Raw genomic sequence first — 21360 nt, 5'->3', positions numbered from 1 at the left:
TGGAGCACAGTTGCTGTTGGGAGGTGCTTCTGGCTTGAGTCAAACCACTTGGAGAAATGGGGTGGGGCTTAGGGAGTGAGAGGTCTGAACTGTTCCTTGTGGCAAAGGCCACACAAGGCGCCTCTGTGTCAGCTCATCAGCACCAGGCAAGCCTCCTCCTTACTCACTCTGAAGGCAGCTGCAGAAACAGGCTGGTTCCTAACTGAATGAGCTTTGTTGCCTTTTCATTAACTGCCCTTCCCTAACAGCCCAAGATGCACCTCCAGCCAAATGGTACAAATCCTCTCCTCCAAGAGAAGGAATGCTTAGGGAAAGGTGCACATTTGGTTTGTTATCTTTCTGCCTTCTGTTTTTCCTTCTTTCAGGAACAGTTCAGTTCAGTTCAGTCGCTCAGTCGTATCCAACTCTTTGCAACCCCATGAACCGCAGCACTCCTGGAGTCCAGCTTAACCCATGTCCATTGAGTCGGTGATGCCATCCAACCATCTCATCCTCTGTCCTCCCCTTCTCCTCCCACCCTCAATCTTTCCCAGCATCAGGGTCCTTTCCAATGAGTCAGCTCTTCGCATGAGGTGGCCAAAGTATTGGAGTTTCAGCTTCAACATCAGTCCTTCCAATGAACACCCAGGACTGATCTCTTTTAGGATGGACTGGTTGGATCTCCAACGGACTCTCAAGAGTCTTCTCCAACACCACAGTTCAAAAGCATCAATTCTTTGGTGCTCAGTTTTCTTTATAGTCCAACTCTCACATCCATACATGACCACTGGAAAAACCATAGCCTTGACTAGACGGACCTTTGTTGGCAAAGTGATGTCTCTGCTTTTGAATATGCTGTCTAGGTTGGTCATAACTTTCCTTCCAAGGAGAAAGCATCTTTTAATTTCATGGCTGCAATCACCATCTGCAGTGATTTTGGAGCCCAGAAAACTAAAGTCAGCCATTATTGCCACTGTTTCCCCATCTATTTGCCATGAAGTGATGGGACCAGATGCCATGATCTTCGTTTTCTGAGTGTTGAGCTTTAAGCCAACTTTTAACTCTCCTCTTTCTTTCACTTTCATCAAGAGGCCCTTTAGTTCTTCTTCACTTTCTGCCATAAGGGTGATGTTATCTGCATATCTGAGGTTACCTAATATTTCTCCCAGCAATCTTGATTCCAGCTTGTGCTTCTTCCAGCCCAGCGTTTCACATGATGTACTCTGCACTTAAGTTAAATAAGCAGGGTGACAATACACAGCCTTGATGTACTCCTTTTCCTATTTGGAACCAGTCTGTTGTTCCATGCCCAGTTCTAACTGTTGCTTCCTGACCTGCATATAGGTTTCTCAAGAGGCAGGTCATGTGGTCTAGTATTCCCATCTCTTTCAGAATTTTCCACAGTTTATTGTGATCCACACAATCAAAGACTTTGGCATAATCAATAAAGCAGAAATAGATGTTTTTCTGGAATTCTCTTGTTTTTGTGATGATCCAGCAGATGCTGGCAATTTGATTTCTGGTTCCTCTACCTTTTCTAAAACCAGCTTGAACATCTGGAAGTTCATGGTTCACGTATTGCTGAAGCCTGGCTTGGGGAATTTTGAGCATTACTTTACTAGCATGTGAGATGAGTGCAATTGTGCAGTAGTTTGAGCATTCTTTGGCATTGCCTTTCTTTGGGACTGGAATGAAAACTGACCTTTTCCAGTCCTTTGACCACTGCTGAGTTTTCCAAATTTGCTGGCACATTGAGTGCAGCACTTTCACAGCATCATCTTTTAGGATTTGAAAGAGCTCAACTGGAATTCTATCACCTCCACTAGCTTTGTTCGTATTGATGCTTCCTAAGGCCCACTTTGCATCCCAGGATGTCTGGCTCTAGGTGAGTGATTACACCATCATGATTATCTGGGTCGTGAAGATCTTGTTTGTATAGTTCTTCTGTGTATTCTTGCCACCTCTTCTTAATATCTTCTGCTTCTGTTAGGTCCATACCATTTCTGTCCTTTATTGAGCCCATCTTTGCATGAAATGTTCCCTTGGTATCTCTAATTTTCTTGAAGAGATCTCTAGTCTTTCCCATTCTATTGTTTTCCTCTATTTCTTTGCATTGACTGCTGAGGAAGGCTTTCTTATCTCTCTTTGCTATTCTTTGGAACTCTGCATTCAGATGCTTTTATCTTTCCTTTTCTCCTTTGCTTTCCACTTCTCTTTTGTTCTCGCTTTCAGGAACAAATGAATGGCAAAGACAGGGCTAACTTTGAGGCAGACATTCCCTCTCTGTTCCCACCCTTCTGGCTGTATCTCTCTTCCTGCTCACAGTTCCAGCAGGAAACCAGTTTCTTCTCCTGGATAGTTTTCCCTTAGCCTTGTTGGTTCGTATAACCCCCCGTGTCTGAGGAAGAAAGTGGCAAGGGCTGGAGCCAGAGCACACCGCCGGCCCGTTTGCACAGGCCTTCCACCTCATTGTCTTACAGCCACCAGTAAACACAGGAACCAGTGCAACCTGACCGCAGAGCAGAGCCGGATCTGGTCTCCATTACAGCACCGTGGGCAGTCAGGGAGGAAACCGTCAGCTAAAGAAGGGGTTTGGAGACCTGTCCTCGTCATCCTGCAGAGTCTGCCAACCAGGTGTTCCACTGCAGACCCGCTCCCTCTCCTAGCCTGTCCGTGGGGATGGGAGGGAAGAGGCTCTCCTCAAAGCCCCTTACCTTTCTTCTTCTTCTCTTCCTCTTCCCCCTCACTGGCTCCCAAGAGGGTAAAAATTATTCCAGTCTGAGAGTTGATACCCACAGCAGTCACTACCATTCGTCCAGAACCTTCCATTACATGGGTCCCTATATGAGAAAGAAGATGGGAGAAGAGTTTTTCCTTTACCTGGCCACCCTTTGGTGTGAACACAAACTTGGAAGAGAGCAATCCCTCTACCTTTCCCTCCTATGCATGGCATTATACATGGCAGATAGTAGGCAAAGATCAAGAGCAAGCAACCCAGGGGGTAAGAACAATGTGTGTAACGGCTTTGGGGTAAGGCTCCTTTCCCATCATCCACTCCAGACAGCAGAGCCCTTCGAAGGCTCCTGTAGCATCTGCTCCATGGACAACCTCTGTTAGGTTGCTCAATATCCTTGTATTCAACCCACTGACACGCTACAGCCCCCGCGGAGCCTTGGGGCAGGAGTCGGGGCACGGTCGGAAGACAGGGCAAGGTCTGGACTGGTCTCTGTGGCTCTGTCTGCGGGGAGGGGGCTGGGGGCTGGTGTCTTCAGGGCCTCACCGGAGAGCAGGATGGGGTCCCTCTCCAAGGACTTCTTGACATGGTCCGATTCCCCCGTCAGAGAGCTCTCGTCAATCTTGAGGTCATTGCCCTGGATCAGGATCCCGTCTGCAGGCAGCAGGTCACCTAGCACACGGCGGTGAAGGGGCGACAGGGAGAGGGCAGGTGAGGACCGTCGGGCCTCGTCTCAGGGCTGCTCCCGGGCCTCCATCTGTAGGCAACAGCCTGGGAGAGCCTGGAGAACCTCTGAAAGACAGCTTCAGATCTGACAACCTGCGATAAAACTCTGCTCTGGGTATTATAAATTCAAATGGTTCCTGATCCCCAAACACCTTCCCATGGCCTGAATATTACCTGCTTGTAGTCTAAGACACACAGGGTACAGTCTGACATCTTTGGCAGTGTCAGTTACTGCTTTCTTTGAATTTTTTTTTCCATAACCTCCTTAAACTCTAACCTAGAAGCTAACACAAGTTGGGGTCTTACCTTTTTGGGTCCTCAGCAATCCCCAGCCCCCTTATGCCAAAGGACCTAGCCCTCTGTTAGGGAGGGTGGCACAGGTGTAAGAAACAGAGCTAAAAGAGAAAAGAACCACAGAGCTCTCACCGTATTTGATTTGGGCAATGTCACCCACCACAATCTCAGCCACAGGGAGCTGAATGATGTGCCCATTCCGGATAACGGAGAACTTCTGCTCCTTTTCGATGCGGTTCTGCAGCCCCCGGAATTGCTTCTCCTTGCTCCAGTCATTGAAGGCAGTCACGAGCACGACGATGATCACTGAGAATAAGATGGCTGCACCCTCAATCCAGCCAGCTTCCGCCTCCCCTTCGTCCTCTGGGCTACTGACGGCTAGACCACACTCTAGCCCAGGGAAAGGAGAGAAAAGGGTCACCGAGGGGCCTTTGCTGACATTAAAAATGGGGGTTGTGCTCCCGTAACTCCCCAGAACAGAAAGCCAGGGGAAGAGAAGAACAGAAAGCTCGGGTAAAATAGCTATCCTGAGGACAGCAGAGGACGGCATGATCGGGCATCATCTCGTCACCAATCTAACTACTTATGTTTACCCAAAAAAGGCATATGACTAAACAGCATGGACCATGTCAGTGAAAACTACAGGCAAGACGCGTATAGAGGCCTTACGACCCCCAGCACGGCAGCTCCCACTGCTATTTCCCGTGACGCCCAGCGTGGGGACGGGGGAACTTTGGGGTACACAGCCTTGTTGGTTTAGTGAGGGCAGAGGATTCATAGCATTCTGAATAGGATTTACTGGGAAAGGCAGGGAAGACCCTGGAATCAGGATGTGTTGGAAGAATAGTTTACTAGTTATGTTTCAGTTTCCTTTGGAGAACCCACTCAGGTAACGGGGTGGGGGCGGGCACACACACAACACTTAAGCTGTTAGGTTGGTGCAAAAGTAATTGCAGCTTTTGCACTGTTGAAATTGGCCATTTGCTACTGGAATACGTCCTTAATAAACGTGGTTATAAAACTATACATCATTTTAATGTGCATTTCTTGCTTTATGTTTTTTGGTTTTTTTTTTGCTAAAGACCTTTCTTGCTATTTATTTTTATACTAAGACTATGGGAATAATGTTAGACAAGAAGGAAATGCGAGTGATTTTATTTGAGTTCAAAATGGGTCGTAAAGCAGTGGAGACGACTTGCAGCATCAGTAACATCTGGTACAGGAACTGCTAATGAACGTGCAGGGCAGTGGTGGTTCAACAGGGAAATGAGAGCCTTGAGGATGAGGAATGTAGCGGCCGGCCATCAGAAGCTGCCAACGACCGACTGAGAGCCGTCACTGAAGCCGATCCTCTTAACCTAAACAAGAAGTTGCTGAAGAACTTACATTGACCATTCTATGGTCATTTGGCATGTGAAGCAAACTGGAAAGGTGAAAAAGCTCGGTAAGTGGGAGCCTCGTGAGCCAACTGAAAGTCAAAAAAGTCGTCATTCTGAAGTGTCATCTTCTCTCATTCTACAAAGCAGCAATGAACCATTTCTCGATTGGATTGCAATGTGCGTTAAAAAGCGGATTTTACACGACAACTGGCAATGACCAGCTCAGTGACTGGACTGAGAAGAAGTTCCAAAGCACTTCCCAAAGTCAAACTTGCATCAAAAAAAGGTCCTGGTCACTGTCTGGTGGTCTGCTGCCGGCCTGATCTACTGAACTTTTCTGAATCCCAGAGAAACCATTACATCTGAGAAGTATGCTCAGCAAATCAACGTGATGCACCAGAACTCCTACGCCTGCAGCTGGTCAACAGAAAGGGCCCAGTTCTTCTCCATAGCAATACCTGACGGCAGGCCACACAATCAACACTTCAAAAGCTGAACGAATTGGGCCACAGAGTTTTGCCTCATCCACCATATTCACCTGTTCAAAGCTCAGTCGTGTCTGACTCTTAGTGACCCCAAGGACTGTAGCCTGTCAGGCTCTTCTGTCCATGGATTCTCCAGGCAAGAATACTGGAGAGGGTTGCCATTTCCTTCTCCGGGGCATCTTCCTGACCCAGGGATCGAACCCTGGTCTCCTGCATTGCAGGAAGACTCTTAACCATCTGAGCCATTAGGGAAGGCCATATTCACCTGACCTCTCATCAACTAACTTTTTCAAGCATCTCAACAACATTTTGCAGGGAAAATGCTTCCACAACCCTAAGGATGCAGAAAAATGCTTTCCCAGAGTTTGTCGGATCCTGAAACACGGATTTTTACACTTCAGGAATAAACAAACGTTTCTCATTGGCAAAAATGTGTTCATTGTAATGGTTCCTATTAAAACTAGTTATGTTTTAAAATTCATGGTCTGAAACTGCAATTATATTTGCACCAACCTAATAAAATGTGTCAACAAATACTACATGCTTTTCAGTGACAGTGGAAAGAACCCAGAAGAGAGTCATGCTTGTCTGTTCAAGGTACTCACGTTCATTTTCTCCCCCCGGGGGGCGGTAAAAGGACAGGACCAGGGAGATGATGGCTGCGATCTCCAGGATGATGAGCGTGACGTCCTGAAGGGCTTCCCACACTAACTCCAAGAAGGTCTTGGGCTTTTTGGGGGGAATCAAGTTCTGTCCAAACACTTGTTTACGTTTCTCCAGATCTGCAGGGTTCCCAGATAGGCCTGAAAGAGAGACAGGAGTGGAGTGAGTGAGCAACAAAAGAGTGGAAGAGCTGAATGACAGAGGAGGGCAGTTAAAAGAGCCCTTTAAAGAGGATCCCTTGCTTCCCAATCTGCCCAAATATGAGATCCAATTAGGGTGACCAACCAGCCTCATTTTCCCCAGACTCAGCAGGTGTGAAATGGCGGCAAACCAAGACAAGCTGGTCACGGGGGCCGCTCACTCCTCTTGGTCTCCAGGGTAAGCTAACCCAGACCTACAACTTCATCTCTTCCTCACTGAGTTTGCACCAGGCTTCAGCTCTAAGAATACATTAAAATGTTTCCTGAGACACAGAATTTTCCTCTTATATTAACATGTAAATGCTGTCCATGATTTAAAAGCAGAGGTGCTTCTACCTACTGGCTCACACAAAAAAGCCATAAAGAATAAGCTATTTGCTCAAGGTCATGCTAGGAGGCTAGGAGACAGAGCCCAACCAATTGTCCTGATTCCAAATTCCAGAGGTTTCAGGACATCAACAGGATACAGACTTCATGAGACTCCAGCTTCGGGCATCCCCTGTAGGCACACAGAGCCATCCCATTCTGTCATACACAGAGGCGCACACACACACATCTTTAGGAGGTACTACTGTTCTACTAAGAACTACGTACTTGGAGATGTACTAAGTGCTACGAGTACTGCTTCGTTCGGAGTGAATAGAGAGAGAACAGTGGAGGTGCAAGCGCTGAGTCAGTCCGTGAGCATCGGCGCGCCCTCCACGAACACACGTGTGCTTACATACCTGTGTGAGTGTGCACACAGAGTCCGGGCACGTCCCCAGAGGGAATAAGAGGCAGAATCATTCCCCGAGTCCTAGGCTCTTCTCAGGGGCCCAAGAGGGGTCACACTTTAAGGAAAGAGGAGAATGTATACAATTTAAATTAACGCCAGGGGGCATCTATCAAGTTGCTTATGCAACTTGATTAGCGAATAGCCTCGATTTGGCACTGGTTCTTGGCTGAACTGCTTGATGGGTACCCCACAGGCAGGGTGAGGCAACCTTTGTGTTGAAAAAAGATCAGCAATGAGGAGGGTTAGAATCAGAGGATGGAAACACTTAACACAGCTTTACCCAGAGGCACGGGATGAGGAGATGCCTGGAAGCTGCAAGGCAAGGACGGGCTACTGATGCCGAGGACCTCACACCTCTTCACACTGAAGGGCTGGTCCGCTGGAGGGGAGGGGGACACAGCGGCTGGCAGACTTCTATCTCCACTGAATACGACCCAAGGGCCTAACTTTAAATGGCAAAGAAAGAGAGGTGGGTTAGAACTAAGGAAGACATTCAGACAGGGATTTTGAAAATGGGAAAATCTGTACCCAAGGGAGTACTCTTTGCAGGGTCCATTCCTCCACCCTAAAGACAAAAACCATCAGGAGAGGTATCGAGATCTACCTGGGCACCCTGCCTGGAGGTAAAGCAGGGGTGTGAACTGGCACCCACGATCGCGGAGTGGGGACTGGAGACCTCTTCCTCCCACCTGCTAGCGCTCAGCAGAGAGAAGCAGGAAGCTGGTTCAGGAAGTGGCGCCTGATGCTCTTATCCAGGGCCTTTTGCCTCCTTGGGGCCAAGAGCAGGACCATGGCTAGAGAGCTGAGAGGCACAGCAAAGCTCTGCAGGGGAACGGGTGGGCGGGGCGGGGGGTTGGCCAAAGCACTAGAAGCAACTTGGGCTGCTTGCCAGAGGCTCCCTGCCCCCACCACTCTGAGTGGTCGGTTCTCAGCAGGCAAGAAACACCAGAGCCTGGGAAAGGAGTGTCCCTGGGCAGGGCATCTTGATCCCGAGGCGGGCAGAGGCAGAGTTGCTAGGGAACAGGGCCGTGCGGGGTGTTTCTCCCAGGGACCTGAGATAACACGTGTGCCAACTTGGAACTGCTGGACGGCTAGGCCTGCCCTTGAGAAACAGGAGTTCTGATAGCTTGTTAATCTAGCTGCGATGTTTCTTAAGAAAACAGGATTTATGACGTAAAGGGAGGAGATGCTATTCCCTCCATAAGAAGGGTGAGCAGGCGACTATGAGGACAAATCAAGACATCAGAATCAGAAGGTTATCATATGCCAATAGTTCAACGAAGGCCAAAAGGGCAAAAGACCCAACAGCAGTTTAGCTAAAAGAGCTTCCCTGGTGGCTCAGATGCTAAAGAATCTGTCTGCAATGCAGGAGACCTGGGTTCGATCCCTGGGTTGGGAAGATCCCCTGGAGAAGAGAATGGCAACCCACTCCCGTATTCCTGCCTGGAGAATCCCATGGACAGTGGAGCCTGGCAGGCTACAGTCCGTGGGGTCGCAAAGAGCTGGACACGACTGAGCGACTAACACTTTCACTTCCACCAAGGTAACCCTGTCCGACTCTGTTCTCATATTAATGCCTCGCAATCATCCTTGACTCCTCTCTCTCTTATCTACAAAACCCATTTAGTCAGAAAATTCATCATCTCTACCTTCAAAATACATCCAGGTCGCCCTCACTTCTCATCTCCCACTGCTCGCGTGCTGCTTTAAGCCCTGGCCGTCTCTCAGCTGGACACGGCTACCGGCCCACAGGCCTGCTGCTTCCAGCCTTAGCTTTCTGCCCTCGGTCTCCTCTCGGTCCAGAATGGTCTCTTCCCAGCCCCCCATGGCACTCATCTGCCCTTTTACGTAGGCCCCCTTCATGAGCACCCAGTTCCCCACCTGTGGAGTGCTACCATTTCCGCCTTGTTCACCGAGATCCCGCCAAGCTAGCCTTCCTGCGATTCTCTGTGTGCACCAGACACGTTTCCATTGCAGGGTCCCTACACGTGCTGTTTTCTTTCTCAGATTTCCCTTCCCTAGTTAGGGCTCGTCCTTTCACTTCCTTCAGGTCTTTGGACAAAGGCCCTAACCCTGACCAACGTATTTCACGTGGAGTCTCTGTCCCAGCACACGGGATCCCATTGGCCTGCTCAGCTGTTTCCCTCCTCAGGTCTTCTCCTGGAACAGGTTATTGGATACATTTGTTCCACATTTGTTTATCTCCCTCTACAAGGCCAGGGGTTTTGTCTTTGTTCCTTAGGTCTAAAGTAGTGCCTGATGTGTACACAAATTTGTTGAATGAACTGCATGAGTAATAGGTATTACTGTGAACATTTAAGTGATGGCAGTTGTGCCAGGCACATTTGTGTCTTCTCACCGAAGCCGCAAGGCCCTGTGCGGCAGCGGCTATTAACCCCGTGTCACATACAAGCAAACTGAGGCCTAGACAGGTTTGGTACCTACTCAAGTAAGTATGTGGCAGTCTGTAGCTGCTCCACAAGAAGCAGCTGGATTCCAGCTCACACACAGAGGGGCTGGGGCATGGAGGCAGCTGTGCTTAGCTGAGGCTCATTTTGCTGTGACTAACCTTTCCTACTTGGCCTAGGACTTTCCAGATTTCATCACTGAAGCGCCCATCTCCTGGGACAACCCCTCAGCTCCAGGCAAACAGGAATGGTGGGTCAGCCTTCTTCATTTGCCTCAGGGCGGGCCCTCTCGCCGCTTTTCTCTGCACCTCTAGACAAATCAGCCTTGTTCCTACTCTTTATTTACAACTGACATCAATTAGTCCTGTCTTTTTCCTGTCCTCAGGGATGGCGACACCAGGTCTGTCAGAGTCCAACCTATGAATTTTATATTCAATAAAAGTTTCATTATTGGCCTTATTTTGGACCCAAGCAAACAAAACAAGACACATTATGGAAAACAAAAGAGGTGAGGCCTTGCTCTTACCTAGATGCTCTCAAAGTCACACATTTACTCCCTCTTTGCATTTTCTCTCACCTCTCTGCTCCACCTTAAGTCACCCTCAGCTCTTAAAAGTCCCCCTAAGAAATCAAATGGCCCCAGGATCCAGCAGGCCCTCTGGCAGGGAGGGGCAGTGTGGGACTGCTAGCAGGTGGCCTTGGGAATGAATCCTCTCTGACATGCAGGATCGCACAGGAGAACCATGTAGGACTGTGAGCTCCGCCAACCCCCAATGTGGGCCTTTCCATTCCAATTCTTCCAGCCCCCAAGAGGCTCTCAGGCCTTGATCTCAGCAGCTGTGATTTCACATAAATTCTTGCCCAGGCCAGAAGGGGGTTTTAGTCCCTCATCTTCACAGCTGCTTCTCAAGTACACTGCTTCCCAAAGTGGGGAAGGAGGATTTGGCAGCAAGAGAATGCGGGAAACTGGAAAGGGGTTTCCCCTAGAAATACATCAAGAAAATGAGCAGAAACCGTGTCTGACAAAAAGTCTCACCCAAACCAGGAGTACCTCTGGTCCTCAGCCAGATTTAGCACATGAGCTGGGAAAGGGGACAAGAATGTCGGCCTGGGAAGTCACTGCCCGCACCCCAGGCTGGGGACTCACAGGGCCCCTGCCTGGCTGGAGGAGACAGAATGGGCGGCGGTGAAAATCTGTGTCTGCTCTGAGCCACAGGGGCCGCGGCTTGGGAGGAGGAGCGGCAGCCCAGCCTCTCGTGGCCTGGCTCCAGCGGGAAGGAGGGAAGGGCCGGGCCGGCTTCCCCACGGAGGCCGAGGACTGTCGGCAGGGGCACCCCTTATCAGAGCCAGCGCAGAGAGGGTGCGGCCAGGTCCGACATCAGGAGGGACTTCCCAGCTGTGTGGCCGATGACACCTTGCCCAGGGGAGAGCAGAATCTTCTGCTGCACAGACAGTACCAGGGAGAGGTTTCTCTGGGTTGCTTAGAAGCCAATCCTATTTGGTTCATGAGAACAGACATCAGAATATCTTTCAAGTCCTACCTTAAAACCCTGGATTAGGGGGTAAAAGAGAAGTGAAAGTGTTGGTCACCCAGTCGTGTTTGACTCTTTGTGACCCCATGGACTGTAGCCCACCAGGCTCCTCTGTCCATGGGATTCTCCAGGCAAGAACACTGGAGTGGGTCGCCAATCCCTTCTCCAGGGGATCTTCCTGACCCAGGGACTGAACCCGGGTCTCCTCCATGGCAGGCAGATGCTTCACTGTCTGAGCCCCAAGGGAAACCAAGAGGGAAGAGCAGCTGAAAGTCAACACGAGGACTGAAAGGCTTCAGCCAGCTCCTGTGCTAAGCCGCTGCCACTGCTCTCAGGGGTCAGAGCATTTCCTGCTTCTGCATCTCCCACTTCTCACACCCGCAGCTTGGAGACGCGCTCTGTGCCTGTGGCCTTCCTGCCCCTAGAGGGAAGGCAGCTCCCCTAAAGTCACAGCAAGAGGTGATGGATTGAGAAGAGAATGGCCCTTTCCTCACTCTTGATCCCAAAGCCTGCCCTTGGTGGACAGCTTTGTCCGGGGGTGTGTCTTTCTGTCTGGTCCTCCGCTGTGCACCTTTTGTGAACTCTCTGACTCTGGCACAGAGAAGAGAGAGCTGCCCAGAGTGCCCTCCTTACCCTCTGCTCTGTTGCCCTCTCCCGGGCTGTGTGTTCATCCGCCCCTCTGGTATCACACCCCCAGTGCTCACACCTTGGAGCTAAATAAGAAGAGTGAAAGCCCCACTTCCAAGGGCAGACGCAACATCTGCCTTGGCTGAAGAAGGAATGCCATCTTTTTTCCCACCCCCAGCTGACATTCAGAGCAAGGCAACCGCAAGGTGGAAAGCAAAACAAAACTTGCAAGAGACTCTGCTGAGCTGCCAAACGAATGGAGCACCAAAGGTCCTAGGCCTGGTGGAAGGGGAGAAGCGGGGAGGGTTCTCGGGTTCAGAAGACGCAGCGACTCTCCCTGCCTCCAGGATTCCCTATGCCCTGCTTGGCAGCATTATGCCAGCTAAGCCAGAATCCCCGCTCCAGGCAAGGAGGAGCTGGCTAGGAAAGAATTCCGACAGCCTGGAGTTGGCCTGGGAAAGCGCAGGCCTGTGGCTGTCATGCACCCTTGGCCTAATTCAGCCCTAGGCGCATAACTCAAAGCAGACAAGGAACTCCCAGGAGCAACATGGAATCCCCTGCAGGGTGGGCGGGGCTCAGCAAGGGCGCTCTTTCTCTCCTGTCTTTCTCAACCGTCTACCATCCCGCTGTTGGTGCTGCTTCCTATAGGTTTTGTGAAAACCTCCACCCCTCTACCACGTACTAAGTATTTCTTTTTGGAAGCTCCTGGACTTGCCTAGGCTATCCTCATAGCAGTGTTGCTGCTCTCGGGCTGTTTGAGCTGGTTTGCTCCCTTCTCCTCCCTCAAAGATAATGAGGTGGATGAAACTGGAGCCTATTATACAGAGTGAAGTAAGCCAGAAAGAAAAATACCAGTACAATATACTAACGCATATATATGGAATTTAGAAAGATGGTAATGATAACCCTGTATGTGAGACAACAAAAGAGACACAGATGTACAGAACAGTCTTTTGGACTCTGGGAGAGGGAGAGGATGGGATGATTTGGGAGAATGGCATTGAAACATGTATAACATCACATATGAAATGAATCGCCAGTCCAGGTTTGATGCGTGATACTGGATGCTTGGGGCTGGTGCACTGGGATGACCCAGAGGGATGGTACGGGGAGGGAGGAGGCAGGGGGGTTCAGGAAGGGGAACACGTGTACACCTGTGGCGGATTCATGTTGATGTATGGCAAAACCAAGACAATATTATGAAGTAATTAACCTCCAATTAAAATAAAGGGAAAAAAAGAGTCTTCTGCTATAAGTCTCTCTCATACCTTAAACTTAATATATCCACCCAAAGTGTGATGGGCAGAGAGGACCACAGACTGTTCATCTTGGCAGGCATGCCCATGTTTTTAGGGTAATTTACTTGACATCTTCAAGGTGATGGCTACGGGGCAGAGGGCATAAGGAGACAGGCAGCTTAGCCATGCTTCTAAGCTGAGCTGGATGGACTCCTAAAAGCGGACTGCTCATGAGTCTGAGCAAGCTCTGGGAGCTGGTGATGGACAGGGAGGCCTGGTGGGCTGCAATCCATGGGGTTGCAAAGAGTCGGACACGACTGAGCGACTGAACTGGACTAACTGAAAAGTGGATTTTCTGAAACAGACTAATTTTCTATAACAGACTAATAAACAGACTAGTTATAGGGAGGAAAATCTCAGAGAAGCCAGTTACCCATTTTCCTCTCACATCCATTCTATCCCATCTCCACTTGCCAATTTCTTTACACACCCCCTGGCAACATTAACATTCTCCGAGGCAGTGGTCTCTAAACAGGAGGCATGCGTTCATCTGTTGGAGCGTGGGAAAGGTACTAGAATTTCTTGGATTACTTCATCCATTCCTATTTCTTGCAGAGTCTATTATATAAATGACATTAGTGTTAGAAGTACTAAGAGTAACACAGCAGCATGTAGTTGAACGTTTCCTGGGGCTACGTGTGCAATTTTCTCCCAGACTGACAATGCTACTAGAAATTTCAATCTGCCTCACTGAGGAAGAGCCCAACCCCAGCACGTCCCAGCTTTTGGAGAAACAGTTCGTGGTGGGACATACCGCTGGCCTCAAAAGGCGCGGCAACAGAAGCACAGCGGAGACGCCGCTGAGCCCCGGAAGCCGTAGGGAGGCAGGAGATAGTAACCCAAACCCTACAGGTAATGAACCCAAAGTCAAAATCTGGGCTGTGTCAAAGCAGTTTCTTTCCCCTTCCTGCCATTTACTCCCCAGAGAACCCCAGCTCCCAAAACCTAGTAGCTGCTCAACAATTACGCAAGGCAGAGATGCTTGCCTCTTATGCCAGGAACGTTTAGTAAGTGGTAGCAATTACCCTAGGGCACAGCCAGGCCAGAGCTTCCCTAGACAGACACATGACTGAGGAGTCCTATCTCCAACTCCTAGGCCCATCTGTCCTCCCCTCCAGGTCCCCATAACACCATCATAGCACTATGACACTATTGCTGAAATCGACTTAATCTTTGTGTATTCTCTTAGTGCCTGTCAAGCACTGTGGAAGGAAGACCTGTCCCTGTTGTGTTCACCACTGTGTCCCCACTACCTGCTGGACACTATTTGTTCACTGTCATTAAAAGGAAATTAGAATCCCTGTGTCCTACAGCCAGACCACAGCTCTGCAGAGGAGAAAAGAAACAGCAGGATGTAGAGGAAAGATGAAATAGAAATTCTCACCAATGTTCTTTCGGATCCAAATTCAATATAAATAGCCTTTAGCTTTCTGCAGGAAGCCCACAGGTAATTATTCAATGTTTAGTCAAGGCTCCCCTTCTCTGCCCTTTCTGGTCTGGGCCCAGGTCCCCCAACCCCCGTAACTGTTGGCATAGCGCCTCCTCAGAAAACAGCATGCTTTCTCTGAAGAAGGGTAACGCAGCTGAGGACCCGCGTGGAAAGGTTCTGTGGGGAAGGAGAATTCACACAACTTTCTATCTGCACCAAAGAATCTCATCCAGACCTTCTCTTCTTCCTGCACACCAAGGCAGACTAAGGAAAAGACTTCTTTCTCTCCCTCAGTTCAGTTCAGTCACTCAGTCGTCTCCCACTCTGTGTGACCCCATGAATCGCAGCACGCCAGGCCTCCCTGTCCATCACCAACTCCCAGAGTTCACTCAGACCCATGTCCATCGAGTCAGTGATGCCATCCAGCCCTCTCATCTTCTGTCGTCCCCTTCTCCTCCCTCCCCCAATCCCACCCAGCATCAGAGTCTTTTCCAATGAGTCAGCTCTTCACATGAGGTGGCCAAAGTACTGGAGTTTCAGCTTTAGCATCACTACTTCCAAAGAACACCCAGGACTGATCTTTAGAATGGACTGGTTGGATTTCCTTGCAGTCCAAGGGACTCGCAAGAGTCTTCTCCAACACCACAGTTCAAAAGCATCAATTCTTCGGCACTCAGCTTTCTCAGTTCAGGTTCACACAGGTTTTTCTTGCTCTTGGAAGCCAGGAAATAGCATGGAAAATTAATCAGAAGATAAAAGGCTACCTTCCAGTGGGTATCATCCAGCTCTTTGAGGACTGGAAAAATCTGGGGGTGGGGATGGAATCTGGAAGCAAGCGGCAGTGAAAAGAGAGAGAGAAACTGGAATGAGCAAAGGAGCAAACTGAAAAGATCCTATCAGTGCAAAACGCTCAGGTTTTTCTGATAAACCTCAGGCAACACAACCTCTTAGGGCTTCCCCGACGGCTTGGCAGTGAAGAATCTGCCTGCAGTGCAGCAGGTGTGCGTTTGACCCCTGGGTCGGGAAGATTCTCTGGAGGAGGAAATGGCAACTCACTCCAGTATTCTTGCCTGAAAAATTCCACAGACAGAGGAGCCTGGTGCGCTACAGTCCATGGGAGTCAGACACGACTGAACACACACACACACACAATGCAACTGCTTACCCAACCAACACAATCACCTCTGCCTCTCTGCTGACCCTTGTCTGCTCACTGATGAGTGCTGTGGGGGCTGAGCACCTCCATGTCGTCTCAAATGTAACCAGCTCTCAGCCACTGGGGCATCGCCTCTTGTTCCAACCAGTCATTGGACTCAAGGAACACAAGCCAATATTAAATGCATATCAGTATCGGGTCACAGCTAGGCATTCTATCAGGCACCAGAATATAAAACAAACGCAAAACTCTCTGTGCTTCTGAGAGTCTCTGTGTTGCTGCTCTAGCTGAAGAGGCAGCAGAGCATTAATGGTCTGTAAGTCAGAAAACACGAATTATTCCATCAAGTTCTACCCTGTGGTAAGACTTTAGGCAAGTCATTTAATTGTTTGGTCTGTTGAGATCACTCAACGAGAGAGTCAGAGAGAGAGAAATTAAACTATGTTAGTGTCAGAAAAGTTATAAACTGCAAGTTCCATAAGGTTCCTTAGTAGCTATAGTTTAAAACAATCTATCCTAAAGATACTATCAATCCAACAGAAAATAGAGGGGAAGGGTCATATTCTAGGAAACGATCTTCTCAACCTTACGTCACTTAACTTTCCAATCAGTGGAATTCAATCAGTGGAATTCAAGCGCTGGGAAAATCTCTTTATGTTCTTATTGTTAGCCTGCAGGGGCCTACCACAGGTGAGAAAGCTATGCTAGGCTGTCGGGCACGCTAGCGTGGTCTGCTGTGCACTGGCTGGCTTTTTCTGGCACCTGGATACTGATGCTCTTTTTCCAAACAAACCCTGCAGCATCACCTCTGTCGGGGGAGAGTCCCACGTCATAGCTCTTCTGCGGCTTCTTTTCCTACCCCTTTACTCTTCTCACACGTGAGGCACTGAGGGCTAAAAACCACTCACGGAAAAGTTGTTCCTGAGAGCCTGCTTCCCAGCTCCAGGACAGCCCAATAGAAAGCTGTAATACTGAAACACATCAGGATACATGTTTGTGATCCAAGGAAGCAGGGGATGGCAGTGGACAGCTGCGCCGGCGGCAGGGGTCCTGGCGTGGCCAGGGTCTGCAGCAGTAAAAGCACCTGACATCAGAAGGCGACTTCCAACCACAGGTCTAAATCTGGGACTGGGAAAGAATCTAAGCATTTGACATCTGATTCTGACATGAAAGAATATGTACGTTGGCCTCTGGGAATGGGAGCTCTCTGGGCACTAGAAGCAAACAGCAGCAGCTATGAGAAAGCGTTTGGAAAATTGGGAGGGAAGTCTGGACTCTGCTCTTGGAAGTTTCTCAGGTTCCAGTTTACTCGGAGTTTCACTGTGTCAGACAAGCAACTGAGCCAAGGGAAAGAACGGAACAGAAAGAGGGAAAGGAAGATCCTGCTCAAACTCTGACGAGTGTTGCTGAAGTGCTGCATCATCTCAGTGGGAACATAGGAGCAGCCACTGTGAAAGTGGCGAGATAAAGCGATCTAGCTGACAAGAAGCAGGCATTATCCAGAGCGCAGTCTTTAGAGACTGACCAGACGGCAACGGCTGAGCCGCATGGAAGCAGCTCAGCAGGCTTCTTCTGACATCAGTGGCGAAGGCAGAGAATGGACAGCGGCGGCAGGTAGCCTGCAGCAGCCTGACAGACAGAATAACACGCTGCACTCCATGGCTCTCACATTCTGGCAAATGTGGGCTCTGTTTTAATGTGAGACAACTAATTTATTGAACACCCATTATGAGAACAAGCATTGTACATATATTATTTAATCCTGATAACTGTATAGACTAAGTATTAATATCATTTTCAAAAAAGAAAATGATTTTTACTTATGGAGAATGAGTGAACTATTCAATGTTATTCAGCTAGTAAACGGTAGTATTGAACTCAAAGCCTATGAGATAAGAAAGTGAACTCTAGAAGTACAGAGAACATGTAAGGCACCTCTCCCTGCTGGTAAAGAAAATAAAACAGGCAATGTACAGATATATCTAGATAAAAATTTCTTCCTTTTTTCTTTTAAGCATAGAGTCTGGACTCCAAGTCACTAATTTATAACACTGGCTAGGGATCAAAACCTCTTAGAACTGGCAAAAATATGATGCGGCTTCCAAGAAAGGGTCAGAAATGGTACACCTCAAGAGGCTGACGGCATCTAAAGGACAAGATCTTTGCTCTATCTCAAGCTACTCAATCAAGGCCTGCCTGACCGATAGGGCCAAGCAAAGACCCGTAACAGAGATGCTGAAACTAGGCAAAAAGGAGCAAATAAGATTTCTCTAGCACTATCTCCATTTCAACGAAATAAAATTACCATGGCTCACTGGGCAACTGGGCTGAGCCAGGTAAGCATGAAGCTGGATTTTTCTTTAGAGAATAGATTAAGAAGAACTATACTAAAAGTGCATCAGACAGGGTTGAAAAAGTCATCAATAACTTCCTGAAAGAAAACTGAGTAACCCAAAGATATGGTGGCTAAACTCTCTCCATTTTGATTCACCATCCCGTTTCTAACAGTGTACCATAGAGAAGTACTGCATTAGATAGACAGACTCATCCACGCTTCTTCCTATTATACTGTAAGATCAGGGTAGGGAAGAATCATATCTTCAACCTTTTGCAATCAAAGACTGATACTGAGTTAGGGACTTGATTATTTACTGATAAACACACCTCTAACATAAACATTTATAAGAGACATTCCCCCTTCTGTACAGTGATATAGAAAGAGAAGGAAAGAATGATCTTCAGAGAATACCACAGTCACTAAACCTCATTTCTGGGAGAGAAAGAATGTTTCTCTCCACAGCCTGACATCTTTTCCGTGCTTTGGAGACTGTACTTTGCCCACCAGGCACAGATACAGCAGCAAGGTCTCCAGAAACATTCCTTTTCTAGAAGCTGACAGAACAATTTATCTTAACACGGGCTGCCTTCCTCCAATCCCCCACCCCTGGCGTGGCCTTTACCTTCCACAGGGTTGGTTTGCAGCCTACTGCAGAGACTCGTCACTCCTCCGTAGTGGATGTTGATCTGGTCTACTGCGTCACTTGAACGCAGCTCCATCAGCTTCCTCAGGTCCATCACTGTGCAGCCAAACTCCCCTTCACGGCTCTCAACTGTCGAGTTGGCCGGCAAGGTGTGTTCTGTTGGGTTCGTCATTTTGCCTGCTGTTACCAAGCTCCTCAACAGAGAAAATGTGAACTCTCCCTTCCACTGATTCAGAGTCTCTCGTTTCTCTTCCTCACTTCTTACTTCTTTCTTCTCTCAGAGTCCAGATGTGAATAAGACCGACTATATCTTGTGCAGGAAGCTTCAGAGCAGCAGCCTGTGGTCCAGGTCCTTTCGTGTGTATGAAGCTTGTAAGCCTGAGGAGGAAGAGGAGGGGGAAACTGAGTGTGAGCCGGACCACGTGTTACGATGACTGGTGTCCCCAGGTGGTGATGGACCAGGGTAGGCAGGTTCCTAGTTTAGACCTTTCCCGGATGGTGGTATAAACAGGATGTGCATGTTACCACGGAGGCAACCTTAGCAACAACCAGCAACTGCAGTGGCAGAGAGGTGGCAGGAGAGGAGAACGAGCAGGGCTCCTTGGAAACCGGTCACAACTCGGTCTCTGGAATAAAGATTCAAAGGCAGACATGAAGAAACAATTAGAAGCACATGGGGTCCAGCAACTGCAAGGACAAGAGGTTCTCATCCCAGCACAAGGGTTTAGGTGACAGTTGGTATCTGAGCTGAACTGATAGCTCAGGCCTAAGCTGAGTGCACTGACTTGGGAGAGGCCCCTTCTTCCCTGGGGGCCCCCCATCAGCCTGTAAACTCCAGTGTAGATAAATAACTTCAGCTACACCCAAGCCTTCACAGCTCACCTCTGCTAAACCAAGCAACACAAACCCTACAGCTTGAGAAACTTTGAAAATATATCATAAAAATAAAATTTAATAGATAAATATAATATTTTAGAGATGGCTTTGACTTACCACAAAAGTATGTTTCACCCTATTTTATATATTAGTTTAATATTAAAAAAAAGAATCACTGGCCCTTTGGCTCTGACCAATCAGATAAAATATCTTTTTTAAAAATCTCTACTTTTTGTCTGGTCATATCATAGGCAAGTTTAAGGGAAATATTTACCTTAAAAGATATTATTGTTGTTGAAATTAACTTTTCTTAGAAATGTGCTTCTCACTGCCAATATAAGAGCCCAGAGCAGTACAGGGAATTATTATTTGATTTTTTTTTCTTTTGTTTTTCCAGTGGTATTCCTCAGCATAGTAGGAAAGTCCCCAGATTTATAAAATATCAATATGAAAAATATAATAATTATTCTATAAAATCGAATTGCATAGGGATTAAAAAATATCCTCTGTTCATTAAAACTTTTTAGGAATGGAGACTTTATAAGGTATTATCTCTTGAATGTGGGAGAAAAATTATGCCCCACATTCCACAACCAAAAGTAACATTATTGAAGACACACAGCATTACTCAGTGCCAAGATAAGGCTGATAATTCACAGGACAAATTCTATGAAAAAAGTTAAGCCATTTATGATATATGTATATATTTATAGCAAAACTATATATGTGGTAAATATACAAATAGTAAAAAATAAACTCCTGAATATGATGTCCATGACAAGCATAACTTAGTTCTGAGGTTTAGCAATGTTTTGGAAGGGAGGTGGGGTTGTTTTCTTTTTTTGCCACACCTTCTGGCTTGCAGGATCTTAGTTTCTTGACCAAGGATTGAATCCTGGGCCTGGGCAGTGAAAGTTCCGAGTCCTAACCACTGGACCACTGAGGAAGTCCCATAATGTCTTAACAAGGCTCATATGAAACTGGCCAAATTTAGGACATATAACTGCTGACAGTTCTCCCAAAATGGTCAAAGCTATTAGACCATTAATTTAACTGAGGTGGCAACATTTTTCAAGGCCATGAAACATAAGTCAGTTCCTTGCATAAGTGTCTCAGAGTTAGTCTCCATTAGATAATTAAAAAATAATAAAATAAAATAAAACTAAAAAAAAAACAAGAAAAAAGAAAGAAAATTAAAACAGAAGACATACTTTGTGTAATAATTCATTCTCTGAACTTTGTGCCCTCTTAGGGTCAAGCCACAGGCTATTCAGTCGTGGTAGATTAACCAGAGTACCAGTAACAATCTGCTTATATATTGAAATTAAGATGCTTAGCTATGGCATCTGGAGAAGGCACTGGCACCCCACTCCAGTACTCTTGCCTGGAAAATCCCATGGACGCAGGAGCCTGGTAGGCTGCAGTCCGTGGGATCGCTAGGAGTCGGACACGACTGAGCGACTTCCTTTTCCAGGTTCATGCATTGGAGAAGGAAATGGCAACCCACTCCAGTACTCTTGCCTGCAGAATCCCAGGGATGGAGGAGCCTGATGGGCTGCCGTCTATGAGGTCGCACAGAGTTGGACACGACTGAAGCAACTTAGCAGCAGCAGCAGCAGCAGCAGCAGCTATGGCATCTTCTAGAGAGAATGGAAATTTTAAGAATTCAGTTTACTGAATTGTTAACAATAAATACAGGATCAAAATCTTGAACTTGCAATTTCACTTATTACACTAAACTCAGTTTCATCAAGTCAAAGCCATGACCAAACAAAATTACACAAGAGTGGTGGTTAAAATGCATCCTCCTCCCATTCA

General features: G+C 47.8%; 1 protein-coding gene across 12 annotated transcripts in view; it reads right to left on the bottom strand.

The window, feature by feature from the left end:
• Positions 1 to 19412, bottom strand: part of LOC114117324 (plasma membrane calcium-transporting ATPase 4-like) — a 50126-nt gene extending 30714 nt beyond the window's left edge. For 4 of the 12 annotated variants that reach the window (XM_042257063.2, XM_042257058.2, XM_042257059.2 and 1 more), the window contains exons 1-5: positions 18646 to 19412; positions 6203 to 6400; positions 3866 to 4123; positions 3260 to 3385; positions 2694 to 2819 (exon numbers count right to left, since the gene is read on the bottom strand). In XM_042257063.2, coding sequence (XP_042112997.1) covers positions 2694 to 2819; positions 3260 to 3385; positions 3866 to 4123; positions 6203 to 6400; positions 18646 to 18838 — 901 coding nt within the window. In that variant the 5' untranslated portion in view covers positions 18839 to 19412. Of the gene's footprint in view, positions 1 to 2693; positions 2820 to 3259; positions 3386 to 3865; positions 4124 to 6202; positions 6401 to 7185; positions 7682 to 7839 lie in introns of all 12 variants that reach the window. The other 8 variants (XM_060396311.1, XM_060396313.1, XM_060396312.1 and 5 more) reach the window with 6 other exon arrangements.
• Positions 19413 to 21360: the final 1948 nt, after the last annotated feature.

Source organism: Ovis aries, chromosome 12 (assembly GCF_016772045.2).
Source record: "Ovis aries strain OAR_USU_Benz2616 breed Rambouillet chromosome 12, ARS-UI_Ramb_v3.0, whole genome shotgun sequence".
Lineage (NCBI taxonomy): Eukaryota > Metazoa > Chordata > Mammalia > Artiodactyla > Bovidae > Ovis > Ovis aries.
This window is presented reverse-complemented; position numbering and strand designations above follow the sequence as displayed.